At 36.3% G+C, this 21,036-nt stretch overlaps 1 protein-coding gene across 12 annotated transcripts in view; it reads right to left on the bottom strand.

Moving 5' to 3' along the window:
• Nucleotides 1-21,036, bottom strand: part of ehbp1 (EH domain binding protein 1) — a 196,208-nt gene that overhangs the window by 57,854 nt on the left and 117,318 nt on the right. For 8 of the 12 annotated variants that reach the window (XM_005158531.6, XM_001919697.9, XM_005158532.6 and 5 more), the window contains 2 exons: nucleotides 9,428-9,596; nucleotides 1,882-2,061 (listed from right to left, as the gene is read on the bottom strand). In XM_005158531.6, coding sequence (XP_005158588.2) covers nucleotides 1,882-2,061; nucleotides 9,428-9,596 — 349 coding nt within the window. The remainder of the gene's footprint in view (nucleotides 1-1,881; nucleotides 2,062-9,427; nucleotides 9,597-21,036) is intronic. The other 4 variants (XM_005158533.6, XM_068214587.2, XM_009293058.5 and 1 more) reach the window with 1 other exon arrangement.

The raw sequence follows: 21,036 nt of genomic DNA, 5'->3' as shown, positions 1-21,036 counted from the left end.
AAGAAAAGCTCTATCCTACTTATAAAGTCACACTACTTAAAAAATAGATCCTCTTTTCACAATGGCAGACAAAAACAAAAGAATGAAACAAATAAAAGTAGATAATGTTCAAGTAAATAAAAGAGAGAACATTAGAGGTTTCTTTTAGCTATCTCTCATATGACTTAGGAAGACAAAAAAGTAATTATTAGTGACTTCACATCTCTTCAGGAGATATAATTGTTTGTTTTAAGAATACGTACAAATACTTTTTTAATTAAAAGTAAGAGCACAGCACAAAAGCATTAAAAACAACAAAAACAAAGGAGAGGGAAAATAATTTCAAGACAGTAGTTGTAGTTGATGATATACACTGTGACAGACAGGAGCAACTCCTTGGAAAAAGAGGAGCTTATTTGTTTTCTGAATGGCATTTTTAATTAAAAGACAAATTATGATGCTTTAAAAATGAAGTAATGCCACTTCAAAACTGGATGAATTTTAAATTGTGTTGAGGGATTATTTGTGATTTCTTTAGATAAAATCTGATAAAACTTTAGGTTAGCAGTCGTTGTAGGTTTGCAACCTTTAATTCCTTTAAAACCCTTAATATATATACACATGTATATTTACACATGTATATACTGTACTGTATACACACACAAACACACACAGTTGAAGTCAAAATAATTACCCCCCCTGAATGATTAGCCCCGTTTATTTTTTTCCCCAATTTTTTTTAACAGAGAGAAGATTCTTTTTTTTACACATTTCTAAGCATAATAGTTTTAATAACTGAGTTATTTTATCTTTGCCATGATGACAGTAAATAATATTTTACTAGTTATTTATCAAGACACTTCTATACAGCTTAAAGTGACATTTAAGGGCTTAACTAGGTTAATTAAGTTAACTAGGCAGGTTAGGGTAATTGGGCAAGTTATTGTATAATGTTGGTTTGTTCTGTAGACTATCAAAAAAAATGTTAGCTTAAAGGGGCTAATAATTTTGTCCTTAAAATGTTGTTTGAAAAACTAAAAACTGCTTTTATTCTAGCTGCAATTAAAAACAATTAAGACTTCCTCCAGAAGAAAAAATATTATCAGACATACTTTGAAAATTTCCTTGCTCAGTTAAACATCATTTGGGAAATATTTAAAAAATTAAAAAAGAAATAAAAAATGAAAAAATGAAAATGGAGGCTAATAATTCTGACTTCAACTGTGTGTGTGTGTGTGTGTGTGTGTGTATATATACAACAATAAATATATTACTATTATTTTAATTACAATTATTTTTTAATATGTAATAATAATTGTTATTGATGTTTAGAAATAACACATTTATTTAATAAATAAATGTAGAAATATATTCAGTGCTCAGCATAAATTAGTTTTGCAAACGAATATGTCATAAATAATTTTGTAATTTGTATAAATGAGTAATATATATATACACATATACACACACACACAAACACGTGTATGTATACAGACCTACATATGTACTAAAGCACTACACACACACACACACACACACACACACACACACAGACACACACACACACACACACACACACACACACACACACACACACACACACACACACACACACACACACACACACACACACACACACACACACACACATATTTATAAAATTATTTAGATAATACAGTCTATAGTGCTCAGCATATATGACCACCCCCTTCAGAAATTATATATATAAATATTTTTTTTAGTTGTGAAATGAAGATAAGAAGCAAGGCAAAGCTTCATCACATGCAGAGTAGTTGTTATAGCTGACAAGGGTTCAGGGGTAAAAATAAATAAATAAATAAATAGAGTCATAGGTAGCTGCACCAATAAAGCACAAGCAGAAGTCATGCAGTGTTGTGTTACCCAGAAAGGCCAGGTCAGTGGCAGAGTTAGTAAAGTCATCCTCCATTAGACATAGGGATGACAGCTCCTCCTCGGGGTTAGTATGAGTGACATCATCAATGCGAGATGCAGACGCCGTCGCCTCAACATCACTCCTGCCTTCCTCATCCTCATCCTCCACATTCACCCCATCTACAACATCTGGCAGCACACAAACAAACAGAAACACCCCAAAACAAAACAGGAGGAAAGAGACAGAGGAGGTTAGTAAAAGTTGTGAGATGCTACTCCAGTGGAAAAGGGTCATTTTGCATGTTAGTAAAAAGTTAGACTCATTTAGAGATGGAAAAAACATTTTTCCTTTACAAAAAGTTTCGTACTGTCACATTGGTGTATGTTTGTGTGTGTGCATGTGTGTGTGTTTGAGTAGAGACAAATCAGGCAGATGGTGGAGAGTATCTGGCAGAGAGATGAGCTTTATGTGTGTGTGTGTGTGTGTGTGTGTGTGTGTGTGTGTGTGTGTGTGTGTGTGTGTGTGTGTGTGTGTGTGTTGCATGGCAGATTTGGCCTTGACGGCAAAATCTCCTCCAGAGTTCCTCTTCCGCATCCACAGATCTGAATCCCACAGAGCCCTTGACAATACACACTCAATCCAAACACATCGATCTCATTCAGTTATATGGTAACCAGAGCAGAGCTGCATGCACACACACACAGACACACAGACACACAGACATACAGACATACAGACACACAGACACACACACACACACACACACACACACACACAGACACACAGACACACACACACACACACACACACACACACACACACACACACACACACACACACACACACACACACACTGATAGGCCAGTTCAAAGTTAAAAAAGGGACTAAACAAAGAGGGCTGCATGATTTGGTGTGGAGAATAAAAATAAAATGCAATATAATAAAAGAAATCAGGAGTGCTATACAACATGTTTATACGGCTGTGCCATTTTTCTAAAACATTTGTGATTATAGATCCATATGACTACACATTAATAATAATTCATTTTTTACTTAATCTTCTTACTGTAATACTTCACTGTAAATAATTACTTAAAGCAAAATTATGTAACTTCTTATACATTACAACTGTAAATGTGCAGCACTTTTTCATTTTGAAACATCCTTTCATTCTGGTAAAAAAAAAAACAAAGAGATTTTTACACATATACTTTATACATGCTGTCAAAAAACTCAGTCTGCCTGCATACAAAGAGCACATGCTGTCAGTATTCACAAAATACTTCAGGTATACAGATTGTCTGTCATTTAAAGGGCACCTATGATGAAAATCATCTTTTGTAAGTTCTGTTTGGACAGAACAGTGTGTAGGTATAGTGTAGAAAATCTGTGACATGCTCACAGAATGCATGCATTGAAGGCCTACCACATGGTTTACAGCTGCACCTTTTTTACTATAATCATCAGCCCCTTTAAATAGTGTGGCTTCAGAGTGGCAGTATGCTCTGGTCTTTTACTGCTCTGGACTTTTCATGTGGTGTTGTGGCTGTGTGCAAAGGTGAGTTATGTTTTCATATGTTGTTTATTTATGAAGTATTGTTTGTACATGCAGTTTTTTCTTATGTTTATTTATGGTGTTTATGTTTATTGTTTATGTAGCTCATTGATTTTATTTGTTTGGTCTGTCTTTATGTATTTATGATTAGAAACCAATCTGATACCATGTGGAGAGTTATGTACTGGCACTGGTAAATAAAACCCAATGAAATGGATCTTGTTTCAAGTGTTTTTGACTGACACTCCATTGTGATACATCAAATAGTAATTGGGAAAGTTTTCACTGTAGTATTTCTCACAAACGTTACGTGAGATCTACTTCCTTCATCGCACGGGGCAAAGATGTACATTAAAGGGTTAGTTTACCACCAAATTTTTTTATTCTGTAATTAATTATTTAACATCTAGTCGTTCCACACTCTTGACAGCTTTGTTCATCTTTGGAACATAAATTAAGACATTTCCATTGAAATACAAGAGCTTTCTAAAGCTCCATTTACTGCTCCACATGAACCTCGTACAAACCTCCATGAAGACTTTTGTGTTCCAAAATACTGTAGCAATAACTTTCCTTTCATGTGAAATTAGAGTGCGCTTTAACTACGGGCAATAAATGCAGACCCTCTCTTGTTGCAGAAGAGCAGACAAAAGGAAACAAAGTAGTTTTACAGTTTTTGACACATAAAGGTGTTCTTGGAGCATTGTATGATTACAGTTGAACATGGAAGTCACATGGAATGTTTTGACAATGTTATTAGTGCTGCTTCTTTGAACATCTCAGGACCTTATTAATCTATGGAGAGTCAGAGAGCTCTGAAATTTAATCTAAAATTGCTTCATTTGAGTTCTGAAAATGAAATAAGGTTTCAGGTGATTACATCAACATGAGACCCCAGTGTTTCCTCCAGGATTTTTTCCGGGTGTGGTGGCAGGCCTTAGATCTACCAACTACCTGCATTATTTCAATGACAAATGTGGTGAGTGAAGTATAACAAGTCGAGATCGCATTCGTATCTCTTTGCTTGTGCACCAATTTCCTCTGTTCGTGCACAAAACTGTCTCCAACATTTATTAGATTTGCTAGGAATATTCATGAATCTCTCCAATAGACCTACGAAGCTGCATTGATGCGCCCTGAGGTAAAACGGCTATAAACTCCAGCTAGATAAATTCACTGCATGCAGATCCATAGATCTTTAACTATAAAGTATAATTATCGAAACTGTGTTCATCTTAACTGAAAGCTACTTCGTGTTTGCTAGCCTCACGCATCACACACCTGTCAGTCAGACCGTCAGTCAGCATGTAACCTTAAAGGGTTAAACAAATAACGCACAGCACTACTACGATTACAGTAACGTTTGTGCTGTCATATTTCACTTACCTTTTAATATGTTTTGGTGCATTTATAACCCGCTAATAAAAACAACAACAACAATGACTGAACATTTTGAATGAGAAGCTATAATGTAGACGTGGCGGGATAAATTTTGGTGTGGCGCCCCGCCATGAAAGAATGAATGTAGCAGAAACCATGGGGTGAGTCACTAGTGACATAATTTTCCCTTTTGGGTGAAGTAACCCTTTAATTAAATTACAACTTTTGCAACGTAACAGTCCCACCAAGCCAAATCATGATTTTGGTTTTATTTTGAAATAATCATGCAGCACTAAGTGAACCTGACATCCCCAGGGAAGCGCTCTGACAATCAGAGAAAAAGAGTAAACACGACAATGTGTTCCTTTTCCCCCTTTTGCTTGTGCTTTTTAAATTTACTTTCCATAATACGGTAATACACACACACACACACGGGGCAGTGCTAAGATAATTAACAGAACGCATGCTGCTGGAGCCGGTGAAAGTTTTGCTTGCGAATGTTTTGCTCTACTCAGCTCGAGCTCTCAGAATTACAGCCGAGTGTTTGTGTGTGAGTAAGTGTGTGTGTGTGTGTGTGTGTGTGTGTGTGTTGGTAGGATTATGCGTTCTGCACGATAGGCCTTGTGCATCAAGCCTATAGCATTTCCCTCCAACCTGATTTTTAATGAGTTCTACAATTAGCAGAGTTCAACAGCCCGAAAGGCCAAATAAACCTTTTTTCTTCCACAGCCTTTCTTGCTCTCCCTCCCTCTGACCCGTTTTTTACTCAGCTCTGCTCTGTTCTGTCTATACACGGGTTTGTCCATCTCTGCAGGCCACGAAAGGTGTTCTGTGGCATATCCGAGCTGCGGTAAATGCGTGATTGCAGAGGAGGGAACACTATTAGACAGACAGGGAGAGGATGAAGAGAAAATGGAGGGCGTCAAAGAGAGTGAGATGAAAGAGATAAAAGGAGAGGAATATTGTGTCTCCCCTTGAGCTGTGAAATGGTACACACGGACACGGGCCGCCACAGAATTAGGCACAGCGGCCAGCCTGCTATGTTAACACCTCGCGTATTAAACAAAACCTCGACGCGCTGCTAACACCCCTCTCGCTCGATGTGCGCGCATGCTTTTAATTATACGCAGCGGCTAGCCACAACGCTAACACCCCTTGGCGTAAACACATTTAATAACACGCCGCAGCTGCCCGCAATGCTAATGTCCCACTGTTTCTGCATGGTCCACCCAGCGGTTAGCGCTACACTAACGTGCCATCCCATTGTCCTGTAATGTGAAATAAAAGGAGAAATGGTGGCTGATGATAACGCAGGACACGGTGGGAAAGCCAAGCTGAAGAAGATGCGGTCCATAGGAGTGCTCTGTGGACAATGAGCCTCTGATTACCCGGCATGGGTGTGTGTGTTATAATGATGGCCATGATGAATTGGGGCATGCAGGCTGGTGTGTATGTGTGCGTCTTGGGGCATAGGGCACCGCCAGAGTTCTCCTGATGTATTTCCGAAGGATTATGTGGGAAGCGACTGCCTGAACAAATGGAAGTGAAGCCCTCTGTGAACACCTCAAATTAGAGTTCAGGCGACGTGGGTGTGTTGGTGTGTTTCTTAATGTAATGCTCCTTTGGGCCTTGAAAGCAGATGTGTTGGTTGCCATTAAGGAGTGAGGAACAAAATCGTTTTTTTTAAAGCCACTAATGGACATAACCGGCTCTTAATGGACATACAAACACAGACACACACACACTTATTTCTTCATGAACGAATTAAAAATCTCAGAAGCCAAACACTGCACACTCAGCCTTGAGGTTCTGTTAGAAACATTTTCACAACATTTTTGAGGAGCCTGTGGGAATGACAAATAACAGTGACAGAAAGTGTGTGAGAATAAGACAGAATAAACTTTAAACGTAATATTTGAATTCCCATCTTCAAGGACTGCTAATACAATGCAATATTAAAAGATTAGTTTGGAAAAAAATGAAAATTCTGTCCAGTGTTATTATAAACTAAAAGCAAGATGTCATGTCTGTTCCTCCACCACTATTGTTGTTTATTAGAAGGAATGTGTCAATAGAGCCGCCATTTTAGTACAGGGTAGCGCTCCTTTGAAGTGAATATGAATGTGAGTGGCCAGATATATACACATATATATACATACAGTATATCTATGATTGGGAGTTTTCCCGGTGGTCAGTATGCAAATATAATTTTACATCACTTTTCTACATTGATGGATAAGTGACTGCATGAGCATTGCCAACAAGAGCATGTGTTTGTGTGCATGGAAATGTGTTATTCACCCTCCCTGTTAAATTTGATCTAATCCATGTCCTGAAACACACCCGTTCTGCTTTCATTTCCCATTCTAACGGAGGGAGCGATTAGTTTGTGAATGAATCCCCATTATGAACGACTCGTTCACTTAGCTGAAAATAACACAAGTTTCTAGCACCGCAGCATCTTGTTGTCATATTTTATTTACATTGTTTGCTGAATTTATTCAATAGAACTAGCATAACCCTAGTATTTAATGCGAGTTGCTGCTACTTTGCCTAACGAACAGTGCAGTAAGAGACTGTATTACCATCAATAATGTCACTTTTTTAGCACAAAAGCTCGTAACATAGAAAAATGTAAAAAACTACATTTTACCTATGAAATGTTCTGCCTTTGTGCTTTTTCTTTGTTTGCTCATTACTACACTCATACACAGCACTGAAGTCCAGCATCTTCACATTCGCTTTAGTCTTGACTAATTCGATTGAATGACATTTGTCTTATGAGTGCTGTACAAATGTGACGGTGGTATTGACGCAGGCTCAGGGTCCATATGCCATATCTAGTGTATATATCTATGCCGTTCCCTCAGATGAAGGCATACAGCAGTACTAATGGACTGAACAATGAGACTGGAAAGCCTAATTTAAACCAATGCGTGAAGTTGCAGGTTTGGAGCTGCTGCAAATACAAGCATTAGATGCGTGTATAATGTATACAAAAATAATTATTCTTTTTTTTCTATTCTTCTTATTTTAATACTGTTCGTTTGATGCGCTTTAATCCACTCTCTCACGCTGGTGCAGCCCTGCCTGATGAGGGGATTCACATTCAAACTAAGGCAACCATTAAAATAATACATGACTTCATGCTTTATTAAGTCACGTCTTTGTGGATTGTCAAGACATATTCCCTTATCAAGTTCATCAACTCAATCTGGCAACCTCACGCTCTTCCTCTTGAAGCTAATACGGAAGTAGCTGAAACTGCAATTATTGAAATTCCACTAGTCCTGATTCCATAATAAAGCACATTTCTATGGAGCCCAATGTTAAATTGGACAACTTTTCAGCAGAAAAAATTTTGCTGATTTGCTGTTTGATTTTGGTTCATATCGCTAACATTACCCTTCATGACAACTGTGAGGGGTGTGAATTATTTTAGAACTCATCTGTTTTGTTTTTTTTAAGTTATATCAAGTCAGCATAATTAAGGGTGTGGCCACTTGTGTGACAGCTAGGTCTTGCTGGTCCCCATCACCCCAGTTGATTCCGGCTGATTAGCCGCTGAACTCGGCATATACATCGTATTCTTATTTTGTTTTATGTGGCTTCACACAGTCAGTTGCATTTTGGAATTATTTCTTACAATTATCAGATAATACGGCATGCTGTGTGCCCTTAATTGTGCTCAAAAACCATTCACATGGCCTCTATTTCCCAGGTGATTGTAATTCTTACATACTTATATACCATACTGTATCTATAAATGTATTTGTTTTATTTAGATAATTTATCATATATATTTTTCTTTAGACCTGTAAAACACTGCAGAATCTGACAGATTGATTAGCTGTAGGCTACAGAACAGTGATCTGAAACGTCATACAGTTTTATGCGTGGATTTCATAAATAGTCTTGCATTTACTAACATAGACTATAACTAAAGTATTTGAAAGTAATTAGCATTTTCCTCTTATAGAAAAACATCTTAAGAACAATGTTTATGGGCTCAATGTATTACAACATTGTTTTAAAGACTAAACACTTTATTGATATAGCGTACAACTAAGCACATGTGGTCAGAACAAAAACGAGTAGCAGGTAATCAAGTATTAAGCGTTTCTCCTAAAGAAAAGCCCATCTTAGCAAAATGCTAGCAGGAATCTGTAGCTCCACTCATAATCCGCCTCTTTGCCCTTGTTTGGTAACCCCCGTTTGGAGCAATGACACGTAACCAAAATGGCGCTGGTTGGCCATGCCTGCTTTTAACTTGAAAAGAAACTAAGGGCTGTAGTACTGAAAAGTACCAACCAGGAAAAAATGTTCATTATTATCCCTATAAAAGCAAGATGTAATTTATTATGGGGTTACATGATCATGAAGGATGTGAAGCTGACTTTTTCAGCCTAAACAAGACTTTTACATCATCAAGGTGTCATGTTTAAGTAGACAGCTCACTAGGCTTAGAGCAAAGCTTATGAGTGTGGTATTTCAGAATCAATGCATGCAGATTTGTGTGTACGTTTGCATACTTATGAGAAAGTGTGCATGCATATGTGCGTGTTTATGCATTGTGAGCGTACGTGCGTGTTCGGCCTATAAAAGCCCCCTGCACTCACCTCCAGCTGTCTTTGACCTTCCTTTTAAGTTGTTCCCAGCTGCACTACAGGCAATAGAGGTGGAGTCAGTATAGAGAGGCAGTTCAGCCATCTTTACTCCAGATCGAGCCTCCGCTATCAGCTGCCTGGCTCTCTCTCGCAGCTGCCTGCGCCGTTCTTCATCACGCTCCTGACACACACACACACACAAGCAGAGGGAAAGGGGGGTTATTGAACGGGTGCCATCTCAAGTAATTGACAGAAATGCCATTTTCACTCTCTCTCCCTCCCATCAGATCAGACTGATAGCAGCGTTTTTACTAACCTAGATGGAGGGTCTCTGGCACAGAGAGGGAGAGACAGCGACAGATTCACTGCATGGTTTATTTGTCATTGATTCTGTATATGTCCAGACATAATAAACCTGAGATACTTGCTGGAGTGTCTTTTTTCCCCATGACTACATGTTTATGAGTGGTTTGTGTGAATAACAAAGAGAAATAGACACAAATGTACACATCAGCTACAGTACTTCATGGTTTCCATCTGATAGTAGAAAGATGTGATAAAATCTTGCTGGGGCTTGACATGCAAAATCTTCCTAGTAAATAACTGGATGCATTTTATGCAGACTTTACACTATTTTAATGAATGCATCAATGCATTAATTTACTGCAAAGTATATTTACCACAAATAAAATGCCATTTACCATTACAGTCAAGTCAAAAGAGATGTGTCGACATTGACGTGAAAGGTCAAGTTCACCCTCAAGAGCAAGCATCTCAATGTATCAAAATAGCAATGCTGCTTTCTCAAATCTATAGCTGCTGGCTATTATTATTGACCTAACTTTCATTACATTCCCCAACCAGTGAGTGTTACCAGTATTGCTATGTACTGTAACTTCTTTTTAAAAGTAATATATTACAATCTTGAAAAAATGTGAAAGTATTTGTTACTTTAGGATTTTTTTTAAATATTAAAATATGATTAAGATTCTGATATCTTTGGTTGAGAGACAAAAACAGGCAAAAATATTAGCTAAAAAAAAAAAAACGATTATGCTCCACTGCACTGGTTTCAGTTCGCTGGTTTTACTCTCCCTCCAGCCTTAATCGCTGCGGGGTGTGAAGTGACTTTCACACCAGACGCAGAAAGCACTGCACTATAAAATGCATTTATTTTGATTGCTCCATTTAAAGGTGACCAAATGAAGGATTGCAATAAAGAATGGGAATCTGCATCATGGGCGAGATCAGTTCCGCCATGTTTTCAGAAAGCATAATGTAAACCAATGCAAATCACCACTGAAAAAGCAGTCAATTTTAAAGTAATAACTTTCAAAAACACCAACGTGCTGTGAAAGTAGCGCCGCTAAAATTATGTCTCTCGATTCCCTCTCTGTCAATAAAATGTCCTAAATATAACTTATAATAATAATTATTGGCTCGTGTTTTCAAAATAGTAAAACACAAGTTATTGAGCTAAATTAAAAAAGTTTTACAAAACTATATAATATAATCAAATAATAAATAAATATTACAAAGCATTTACAGTCAATTGCATTACAAATTTTTTGTTTCAGCCCAATATTTTCATTTCATGCAACCCTAAATATATTACTTTTAAAAGTAACTTTACTCAACACTGCTGCCAACTACTATACAGTCCCACAATTTCATGAATAATTCCACATGTTAAGTCACAACATGGTGCCAAAATTATTGTAACTGCTGTTAATTAATTCATGTTAAATGTAGATGTCACATTCGACTGACAGGTAAACAGGTAAAAGAGAACAATAAAGAAAAATAAGCATTATATACAGTAGCCTCTGGTTGAAAACATAATGGATGGCTTAAAGAAACAGCAGCCAACAGAAACAGCTATAAATGACGCATCTACAGCATGTCTATGTTATGTAGACCTGCCAATAATGAATATATGATTTAATGGAATATATGATTCGATCAACTGAACATTTTACAATACACTACACATTGCTCAAATGTTATTACAGCCTAAAATGGTTGTATAAGATTTACAGCACCACTACCATTTATTTACATTTAGCCAGGTTTGCTTATCCAAACAACACACACACACACACACACATATTTTTTCTAAGTGCTAACAGGTTTCTGGAGCAAAAGAGCAGAGAGTGAATTTACCCAACTGGTTACAAAAGCGTTAAGCTAATTAACCCCATTTCACCTGTTTCTGTGGACACTGTTTGTCTGAAGCCATTGTTCAGAAAGACAATAAAGCAGAGAGATGCAGATGAGGGAATCCCAGGAGCGCTTCTCGGGGGTCCAGCCATGGGCCCTAGGGGTCTCAGGGCAATTTGAACATGCAAGACAAAGCTAAGGCCAGGTTACATCTGAAAATGCAGTGCTTGTGCCAAAGCTAAATTGGGCAAATATGCTCTTGCAAAATGAATACATCTGATGTAAATGATGAATGGACTTGAAATAGCCAATAATATGGATGTGAATAATTTGAGCAATCAATCAAAACAAACAGAACCATAAGGTTTGTAGATTTTTTTTAAATAAATAAAAATGAACCTTTATACTAATGTTTGAGCTGTAAGGCTTTTCCCTTGTGCTCATCATACAATACAACTTAATATAATTGTCATTCTTTCTGCAGCTGAAGTTTGAAATGGCACATGATCAGTTCAACCTTGGAGGTATCATCACACACAACCTTCGACACACTGTTTTACATACAGTGATTCAGAGCTGGTCTAGCCATTAGCACCCAAAAATGAGATTCCTTGTGTGTTTGCGCCTAGAGGACAGGATTAGCAGCAGGCCCAGTGTAAACTGCTTTGAGGCAACTCTGGAAATGTTCTGTAATACTGTAGTCAAGGAAAATTAACAAGAGATGAACAGCAGCAGACAGAGGAAAGGGGAGATGATTCCATCCACGCCGACTTTGCTGAAACATTTATAAGGGGCTTGAATTGGTCAAATCTGTAAAGGGGCAGACAGGCACTGTATGAAGCTAATAAATGCTGATTCACATTAAATGGATGCTGACATTAGTGTGAAAAAATGACTTCTTATATTTTATATTGCATTTTCCAGGCCTGGGCTTTTTTTGCATTTGACTTGAACTGATAAAGACAGATTTTTTTGGAAACACTTCAGGCCTATACAGTAGGATTCTAGACATTAACATACTTTTACAGGGTTTATTAAAATAGGTTATAATTTTTGACATGCACTACCATTCAAAAGTAAGATTTTGTAATATTTTTAAAATCTCTTCCATTTAGACTGTACTGCTTTGATTCAAAATAAATACAATATATACAGTAATATTTTGAAACTTAACTTCCTTAATATATATATATATATATATATATATATATATATATATATATATATATATATATATATATATATATATATATATATATATATATATATATATATATATATATAAATGCTAATTATTCCAGTAATGAAGATACAAATTTCATGACTCTTCAGAAGTCACTTCAATTAATATACAAGATAAATGTATATTAATATACAAAGATACTTGAAAAATTACTTTTAGAAAAAACAGCATTCTCTAATGAATAGAAAGTTCAAAAGCATCACCCAAACATATTTTATACAAAATAGAAAATGTGGTAACACTTTATAATAGCTATAAACTATGAATGCTTTATTAAGCATTATAGCACAAAGATAATTCATTATCTGTTAAGCATTAACTTTACACTAATAGATGTAATAGATGTTAGTAAGCAGTTTATAAATGCAACTACAAATTCTCTTTTCTTGACTTAAAAGCACATTTAAAATGGACTTAATAATTGTTCTTTCATACTTATAATTATTCTTTTTTATTACTAAATTAAGTATCATTACTTACAAACTTATTTGAGAGAAGTTGCTGTTTTTTAAAGATTATTCACAGAATGAGTTAGTAAATGATTAATAAACTATTCAAATTAACATTTATATATCGTATTACTCAGGCATATTTTAATAGTCAATTTGTATGTTAATAAATGCTTTATTAACTTAACTTTATCCACTTTTGTGACCTAAAGTGAGGACTATTTATGCTTCATATATATATCCCCTAACCACTATAAGGAAGCCCCCGTACCACAGTTTGAAAACCACTGTTTTAATCAAATATTGAATCCATTACCATAAAAATAATATTTATGAAAATAAAGATCCTTAGTGCTATAAATAAAAGTACTGTGACAGAATTTGGAAAAAATGTAATGATTGAAATAAAACACTAAAACTACTAATAAATGATCTCTCCATCACTTAAGTCTTTTTTTATTTGTGATTTGAAATATTATTGTTAATATTTTATTAGTAGTAGTATTATTTAACCATGCCCGTGAAAATAACTTATTGAAAGCTTAAGAAACTGAAAGGGAACATTATGAAGGTGTGAGGTCAAAAAACATGGAGCAAAACAATCACTAGGAGATACAAATGGACTCCACGAAATGAATGAGCCCTGCACACTGTGCAGAACAACCACTGTGGAACGATCCATTTCTACAGCAGCAATGAGGTGTGAAACGTTCTCTCCTCTTATGAAGAGATTTCTTTAATGACTGTCTCTTCAAATGGACTTCAAGTGGCTCTTCTTCAGTTACACTGAAGCTTGACCGTTCAGTCTGGACTCTCCAACTGGGCTTTGCTGGGACTGAGGGCAAAAGAAAGAGGACGAAAAGGGAAAAGAGGGAAGAGAGATCAGTGGCCCATCCAACCTCCCAGCTGCAGATCTCCAAGGATAATAAGGGGAGCCACAAGAATGAGTCAAGCAAATGAAAAGAAGAACATCAGGGGAGGAAGGAATGATGACAAAGTGATAGTTAAAGGTGGTGAAGAAAGCGAGGTGTGTGGGAAGGCTTTGCTCCACTTTTTTGGGAAGCAAAAACAGGGGGGGGGGAGAGGTGCAAAAGCAGATAATGGAGGGCTGTCGGCTTGATTCTGGGCTGAAGATCCAGGGATAGAGGGGGTGGGCGGTAGAGCTGAGGCCCAGACAGAAGCACTCACAGTGGGCATGGGGTCCGGGTGGCTGCCCCAGCCTGGCTGCTCTTTTGGAGGGGGCTGGAGGCTGGGTGGGGGCTGTGGGGGTGCAGCGAGCCATGGAAGGAGTCGCTCGGCTGGGCACACACACAGGCTCAGGGCCCTGGCGCTAACACAGCCGTGCCAGCCAGCCAGAGACGGTGCCAGCCAGTGAAGCACAAACAGATATATTTGTCATGACACACTGAGTGTGGAGAGAAGAGGAGGACCACGCATACACACACATACACAAGCAGTGAAGAAATAGAACAGGGTATTTGGATCTTTATCCCGTCCAAATGCCGCACACATCAACACGTGTGTACACAGATATTACTTTATCTGTTGTTATTCTGATTCCAGGAATGATTCTATTAACTTCTCAGCAACCAGTTTTTCAAATAAAGAGATCTTTCTAGATTTCAGATAACAGTGTAAAAGATACAAAGATACAGATTCTTTTGATTGTAAAAAAACAAAATAAAAAAAAACTGTTACTAGTGTAAATTATTGTTATCAATCATTTTTTTGTAATATTTACAAAATTAGAAATCACTGTTAAACTAATATTTTAATAAAAGCTAATAAAACAACATTTAAACTTTGTTTGATTGATTATTTTATTATTTTTATTTTATTGTAAATTATAGATACCATATCAATACTATTTTTTCAGCTGATTTAAAATATATATAATGTTATTATTTGAAAAAAAATTATTTTTGCATACTGGTTTATTCAGTTTTTACCTAAATTAATTAATTATTAATTTAACTGATATGATTTAACTTAATTGTCAGAATGATCATGTTGTTTTAATGGTGTATATGTACTTGTGTACATTCATAAACAAATCAAATGCCATTTTTTTTTATAAATTGTGCATATACAGACTTTTGAACAGTAATAAATTACTTTAACATAGAGAGAAAAAAAAACTGATAGCCATGACAGCAAGACCAGTTGTAAGTAGCAACCAGTTCTTAATTCCCAACCCCTTTTAATTGTGAACTCATCCGCTTGTTAGGTGTGACATCTCGCGAAGCAACTTTCATATACATATATACAGTTGAAGTCAGAATTATTTGCCCACTTTTGAATAGTTTTTTCTTTTTCAAATATTTCCCAAATTATGTTTAACAGAGCAAAGAAATTTTCACAGTATGTCTGATAATATTTATTCTTCCGGAGAAAGTCTTATTTGTCTTATTTTATTTCGGCTAGAATAAAAGCAGTTTTTAATTTTTTAAAAAACATTTTAAGGTCAAAATTATTAGCCCCTTTAAGCTATATAATTTTTCTATCATCTACAGAAAAAAAAACATCATTATACAGTAACTTGCCTAATTACCCCAACCTGCCTAGTTAATCTAATTACCCTAGTTAAGCCCTTAAATGTTACTTTAAGCTGTATAGAAGTATCTTGATAAATATCTAGTTAAATATTATTTACTGTCATGTCAAATGAGTTGTCAAATGAGTTATAAAAACTATTATGTTTAGAAATGAGTTGAAAAAAAAATCTTTTCTAAGTTAAACAGAAATTGGGGAAAAAATAAACAGGGGGGCTAATAATTCTGACTTCAACTCTATATGCCTATTTCCGATGGCCAGAAAGTAATTTATATTTTTTTAAATATTGGTGTCTGAAATGCAGCCAGTCCAGAGATTGTTTTGCACAACAAAATTTTATATAAAATTTACTTTAATGTGAGATATGGTCATAAATGATTTTCTCAATTCAAATGAGCAGTGGGTTAGACACAGAAACATTATTCCATTTGACACCCTTAACAAGCAGATACAGACAACCCACAAATACAAAAAAAAACAAAAAAACAGATATTCAGGACTTTTACAAAAGCAGCCAAACATGAATGTGATGTTTGACGCATATTTGAGAAAATAAAAAACACTGCCACGTCTCGGGCTCATCAACCCTCTCTCACTCAGTCCTTTAGAAAGTGACCTGTGAAATAAAGAGACTTCCTTGTCCTCTTCACCTCCCTCTCTCCGCACTGTCTATCAAACCCTCCTCTCTTTTATTCTTCCTTCGCTCCCATTTCTGTCCTCTTTAAATGGAAAATACAGATCGTCTATGATCTGTCCCCTGGCTTCGTGGTCTGTAATGAGAAAACTTCACCTTGTGTCCCCGGCCATTCTGAAGGAAGCATTCGGCTGCTCCCGTTCACAAATCCAATTATATGTAGTCGAGAAAGAGAGGGAGAAAGAGAGAGAGAGGGCGAGAGTGTATGGAAAGGGAAGCATTGGGTGGACGAATGGGGCAGCTTTTCCTCTGTAATGTGGCCTCTGCTTGGTGTTGAGGTGTCAACTTAAAATGCAAGTAGTTGAGCATCAGCTAATCCTACAGCAGCCTGCTTTAGCCTCCAGCCAAACGAGAGTGAGCGAGCAAGCAAGAGAGAGAGAGAGAGAGAGAGAGATGCCACCGTGGCCTTATCGCCAGGCTGCAGATGTGCTTCCTGGATCAATGCACATACACCACGATCAATGCATTTGATAAAGAATTAAGAAGAAAACTGTACATGCTATCAAAGGCCGTTGTACATGGCATAATTATGCTTCTGCATGTGTGTAGATGATACTGGTGCGGTGCGAGGGTGAACAGATAAATCGGGAGATAGAGATAGATGTCTTGCGGGCTATACAGCCTGCCCTTAGCACCCGGCACAAAAAAAAAAAAAAAAAAAAAAAAAAAAAGTAAAACGGTTACAAACCCATTTCTCTTTAGAGAAGAATAAAAGCCACTGGGCCAGGTTTGTCCCTCAGAAAGACATCTGAAATGTAACGTACCTCATAAGGACATTTTTATGGAACTTATAGGGCTAATGAATTAAAATAACAATGTCAAGAACAAACTAAACTGGCAACAAACGTGCAACAACTTTAACCATGAGGTAAACACAAAACAAAACTTTCCATCCGGAGCTCCTTCACGGGACTCCACACTTGTAAACAATCGCTCATGCCATTCGCGCTGCTCTCGGTCCCGCCCAGACTCGTCGGCGCTAGCAAGCCGACCAATCACAGAGCTTGCGCTATGCGTTGTTGCGACGTGTAGTTACAATTTTTGAGAAGTGCACGTCAGTGACGGCGACGGCCACAGCGAAGGGCTATGCGTCAGCGCTGTAGCCTACGCCGGTGTTTGACGCAGAAGTATAAATCAGCCTTAAAAGTGAAGGGGACACTACACTGTCAGTTGGCGGATGAGACGCCCTTGAAAATCCCATGACACTTCTCCTGGCCAAAGTCCTTATGATCATGGCCTCCAAATAATCCCCATTCACCGAATTAGCCTAATCACTGTCTCTCCACTCCACCAATAGCTGGTGTGTAGTGAGCACACGGGCATCGTTGTCCTGTGGCAGCCATCGCATCATCCAAATGGATGCTGCACACTGGTAGTGGTGTGGAGAGACCCAAAAATCATGATTGTAAAGCGCTTTGGGTGTATTGGCCATACATAATAAATGTGCTATATAAATACAAATTACATTACATAGATGTGTGAAAACACCCTACTGAGACTTTTTTTTTATCATCTAATGGGTTTTATGCAGTTTTTTTCAGCAACCAATAAACTTCCAATAAAAGATTAATGCAACTATCCTCAACTTCATAAGATTGCTTTTACACATTACATCGATATTGTAAGTTAATCAAAATATAGTCAGTTTAATAGACCTAAGCAATCATCTAGTTGTTCAAGCGTAAAAATAGATGAAAGGCTGTTTAAATTCAAGCTCTGCAAGGAGTAGCAGTTGAGTGCTGAAAATCCATTGAAAATACAGTGGAAAATTAATGTTTATACATTTTAAAGATATGACACAGAAAAATATATTGTAATGCTGTGCTTCTATTCCTGTGGGAGCAGACATTTAAGTGCTGCCCGAAACCATAGTGGTTATTCTGAAATGCATTCAATCAATCCCACAATGCACCCTAACAATGAGTGTACAACCGATGTACACTAAACGAATAGAGCACCCATAATCCACTATGAGAGTTTGCTTGTCAAATAAATTTCCACATCTGATCACAACAGAGCATCCACACCGGCATCTTATCGATGTACATTTCTAAGTAAATTATTTAATTGTTAAATTGAAATATTTATACACAACAGAAAAATAAAATGCCTGGACAAATTCTAGACAAATCTCTAAGTGTTAAAAACAATCACAATGTCTGACCATGTAGTATAATCCATGGGAGGGATTTATCAACAAATAAAAAACGGCATCACTTCCAGTGTGTATTCCTCAGTGCTTTAATTCATTCACTCATTTTCATTGATTCATTTAAGTGAACCATATTAATGGACTAATTTAGGGAATAGAGGGTGATCTTGGTTTTCAATTTCCTTGTATCTGCTTTGTTCAGAAATGAATCAGATTATGAAAATAAACATTAATCCAACAATAAGAGAGAATATGGTCCATTTGTAATTTATACACCTCAAGAGAACATTGCAAATACTCACACTAAACTTCTAGGGAACATGAATGAACGTAACAAAAGCACAAATTAAACAGGACAAAACATGACTATTTTAATAACCGACTGTAGAGCCAGAGGAGAGATGGTTACAGAGCTAGAGGGAGATCTGAATGTGGGCAGTTGGAAAGACATACCCCTGATGCGGGTGAAACTGTAGTAGATGAACAGGTTGAGCAGGCGTTTGTGTGCTAGCAGGAAGAAAACTTTGTCCTTTACATGACAACATAATTACCCATCAGAAAAAGCCATTCACCACAAGCTGTTCTTTACAAAGCACAAACAACACACACCTGCTTCAACCAATATGAATGTTGGATTGCTTCCTTAATGTGATGCATTTCTAAGTTTAGAGAGATAAGTTTGATCAGGATTGAAGAAATGAGTAAAAGGAGTTAAAAAATAACAGGGCGTTGGTGACAGGATGTTCAATAGTATTAAATCACCTTTGCAAATTTATTGATGACTAGTTCACAATAACAACAGGATCATGTTAGGGTGAACATAAATTGAAAATGTCCTTTCTTCATATACTTTGTGGTTGCACATTACTGCTCTTATTAATGATTCACTGGTGAACACATCAAATCACAATCAGCGACATCCTCAAAACTTTCTTTTTTGTTATTCCATAAAGTTGATCTTTGTAACCTTTACTGAAAATGCATTAATCTATCTTCTGCTAAAATTACTTAATTTTTCCGCTTTCATCATTTACATGGAAAAGATTGACGTTTTTACGAGCCTTCCTGTGAAAGTTTTATTCTTTTTCAATTATTTTTCAAGTGTTGTTTAACAGGGATATTTTCACAGTATTTTCTTTAAAAAACCTTTAAGTCTAAAGTAAATGCCGTTTATATAGATTTTTTTAAAAACAACTTTAGGTTCGATATTATTAGCCTTCTTAGGAAATATCATGCCTAGTTAACACAATAACCTAGTTAAGCCTTTAAATGGGACTTTAAGCTGCATACTATCTCACAAATTGAGTGGAAAAATATTATGCACAGACACAATGGCAAGAGTTTAAAGAAATTACTATTTGAAAATAGTAAAACTGTTTTGTTTAAAAATATATTGAAATAAATCATCTCTCTGTAAAGCAATACTTGGGAAATATTTTTAAAATAATTAAAACTCAACAGGAGGGCTAATAATTTTGATTTTTTTCATCCATGTTTCAATGGAGTTATTATTGTGAAAATGATTCAATAATGGTTTGATTGATTTAAAATAATTCATATTGTTTTAATATATTTATAAAGTACTTCAATACTGTAATGATAAAGCAGAAATTTTATCAGCCATTACTGTCACATGATCATTCAGAAGTCATTCTAATATTCATTATAATACATCTGCAACTCCGGCAACTACTGGCTAGCTCTAAGTTTGGCCAGAAGCAAAATGGTTGTGCTCAACTGAGCCTGGTTTTTCTCAAGGTTTTTTTCCTTCACCTTCGCCAATTGGTAAAGTTTGTTTCTCATCACATGCTTGTTGGTTTTGGACTTGTGATGCTGTGCATCGATGGATTTGCTCTTCAGTGTTTGGACTTTCAGCAGTGAAATTTAAACCACACTGAACTGAACTAAACTGAACTTCAACTCTGAAAACTGGACTGACAGTTTAATTTACTAGAACTTCTATGGTTAGCTGCTTTGACAAAATCTAAAAAAGTATATACTATAGAAATAAGCATGAATTGAATATTCTGACACTGTGATTAAGAAACTTTTCTTATTATTGTTAAAAAGGGTTGTGCATTATGATAACATAATTAAATTCATTCTTCATGAATAAAAAAATTTTAGTTTAAAAAAAACAATTGCATGCACTTGTGAATAAATATCAACTAAGTAGCTAACGGACTAGTTAGGCATTGTTTTGTAAGTTGCAAATTGCATAAACTCTGGGTTTTGACATAACTCCCATGTTTCACCATTCAATTAATTTCTAAACTGACTAAATTAATTCATTTAGTACTTTATTTGTTAAACCAAAAAAAACTGTTTAGTCTTTTTAATTCCAAAATAGGTTTCAAATGTAAAAAAAAG

Source organism: Danio rerio, chromosome 17 (assembly GCF_049306965.1).
Source record: "Danio rerio strain Tuebingen ecotype United States chromosome 17, GRCz12tu, whole genome shotgun sequence".
In the NCBI taxonomy this organism is placed as follows: Eukaryota; Metazoa; Chordata; class Actinopteri; order Cypriniformes; family Danionidae; genus Danio; species Danio rerio.
This window is presented reverse-complemented; position numbering and strand designations above follow the sequence as displayed.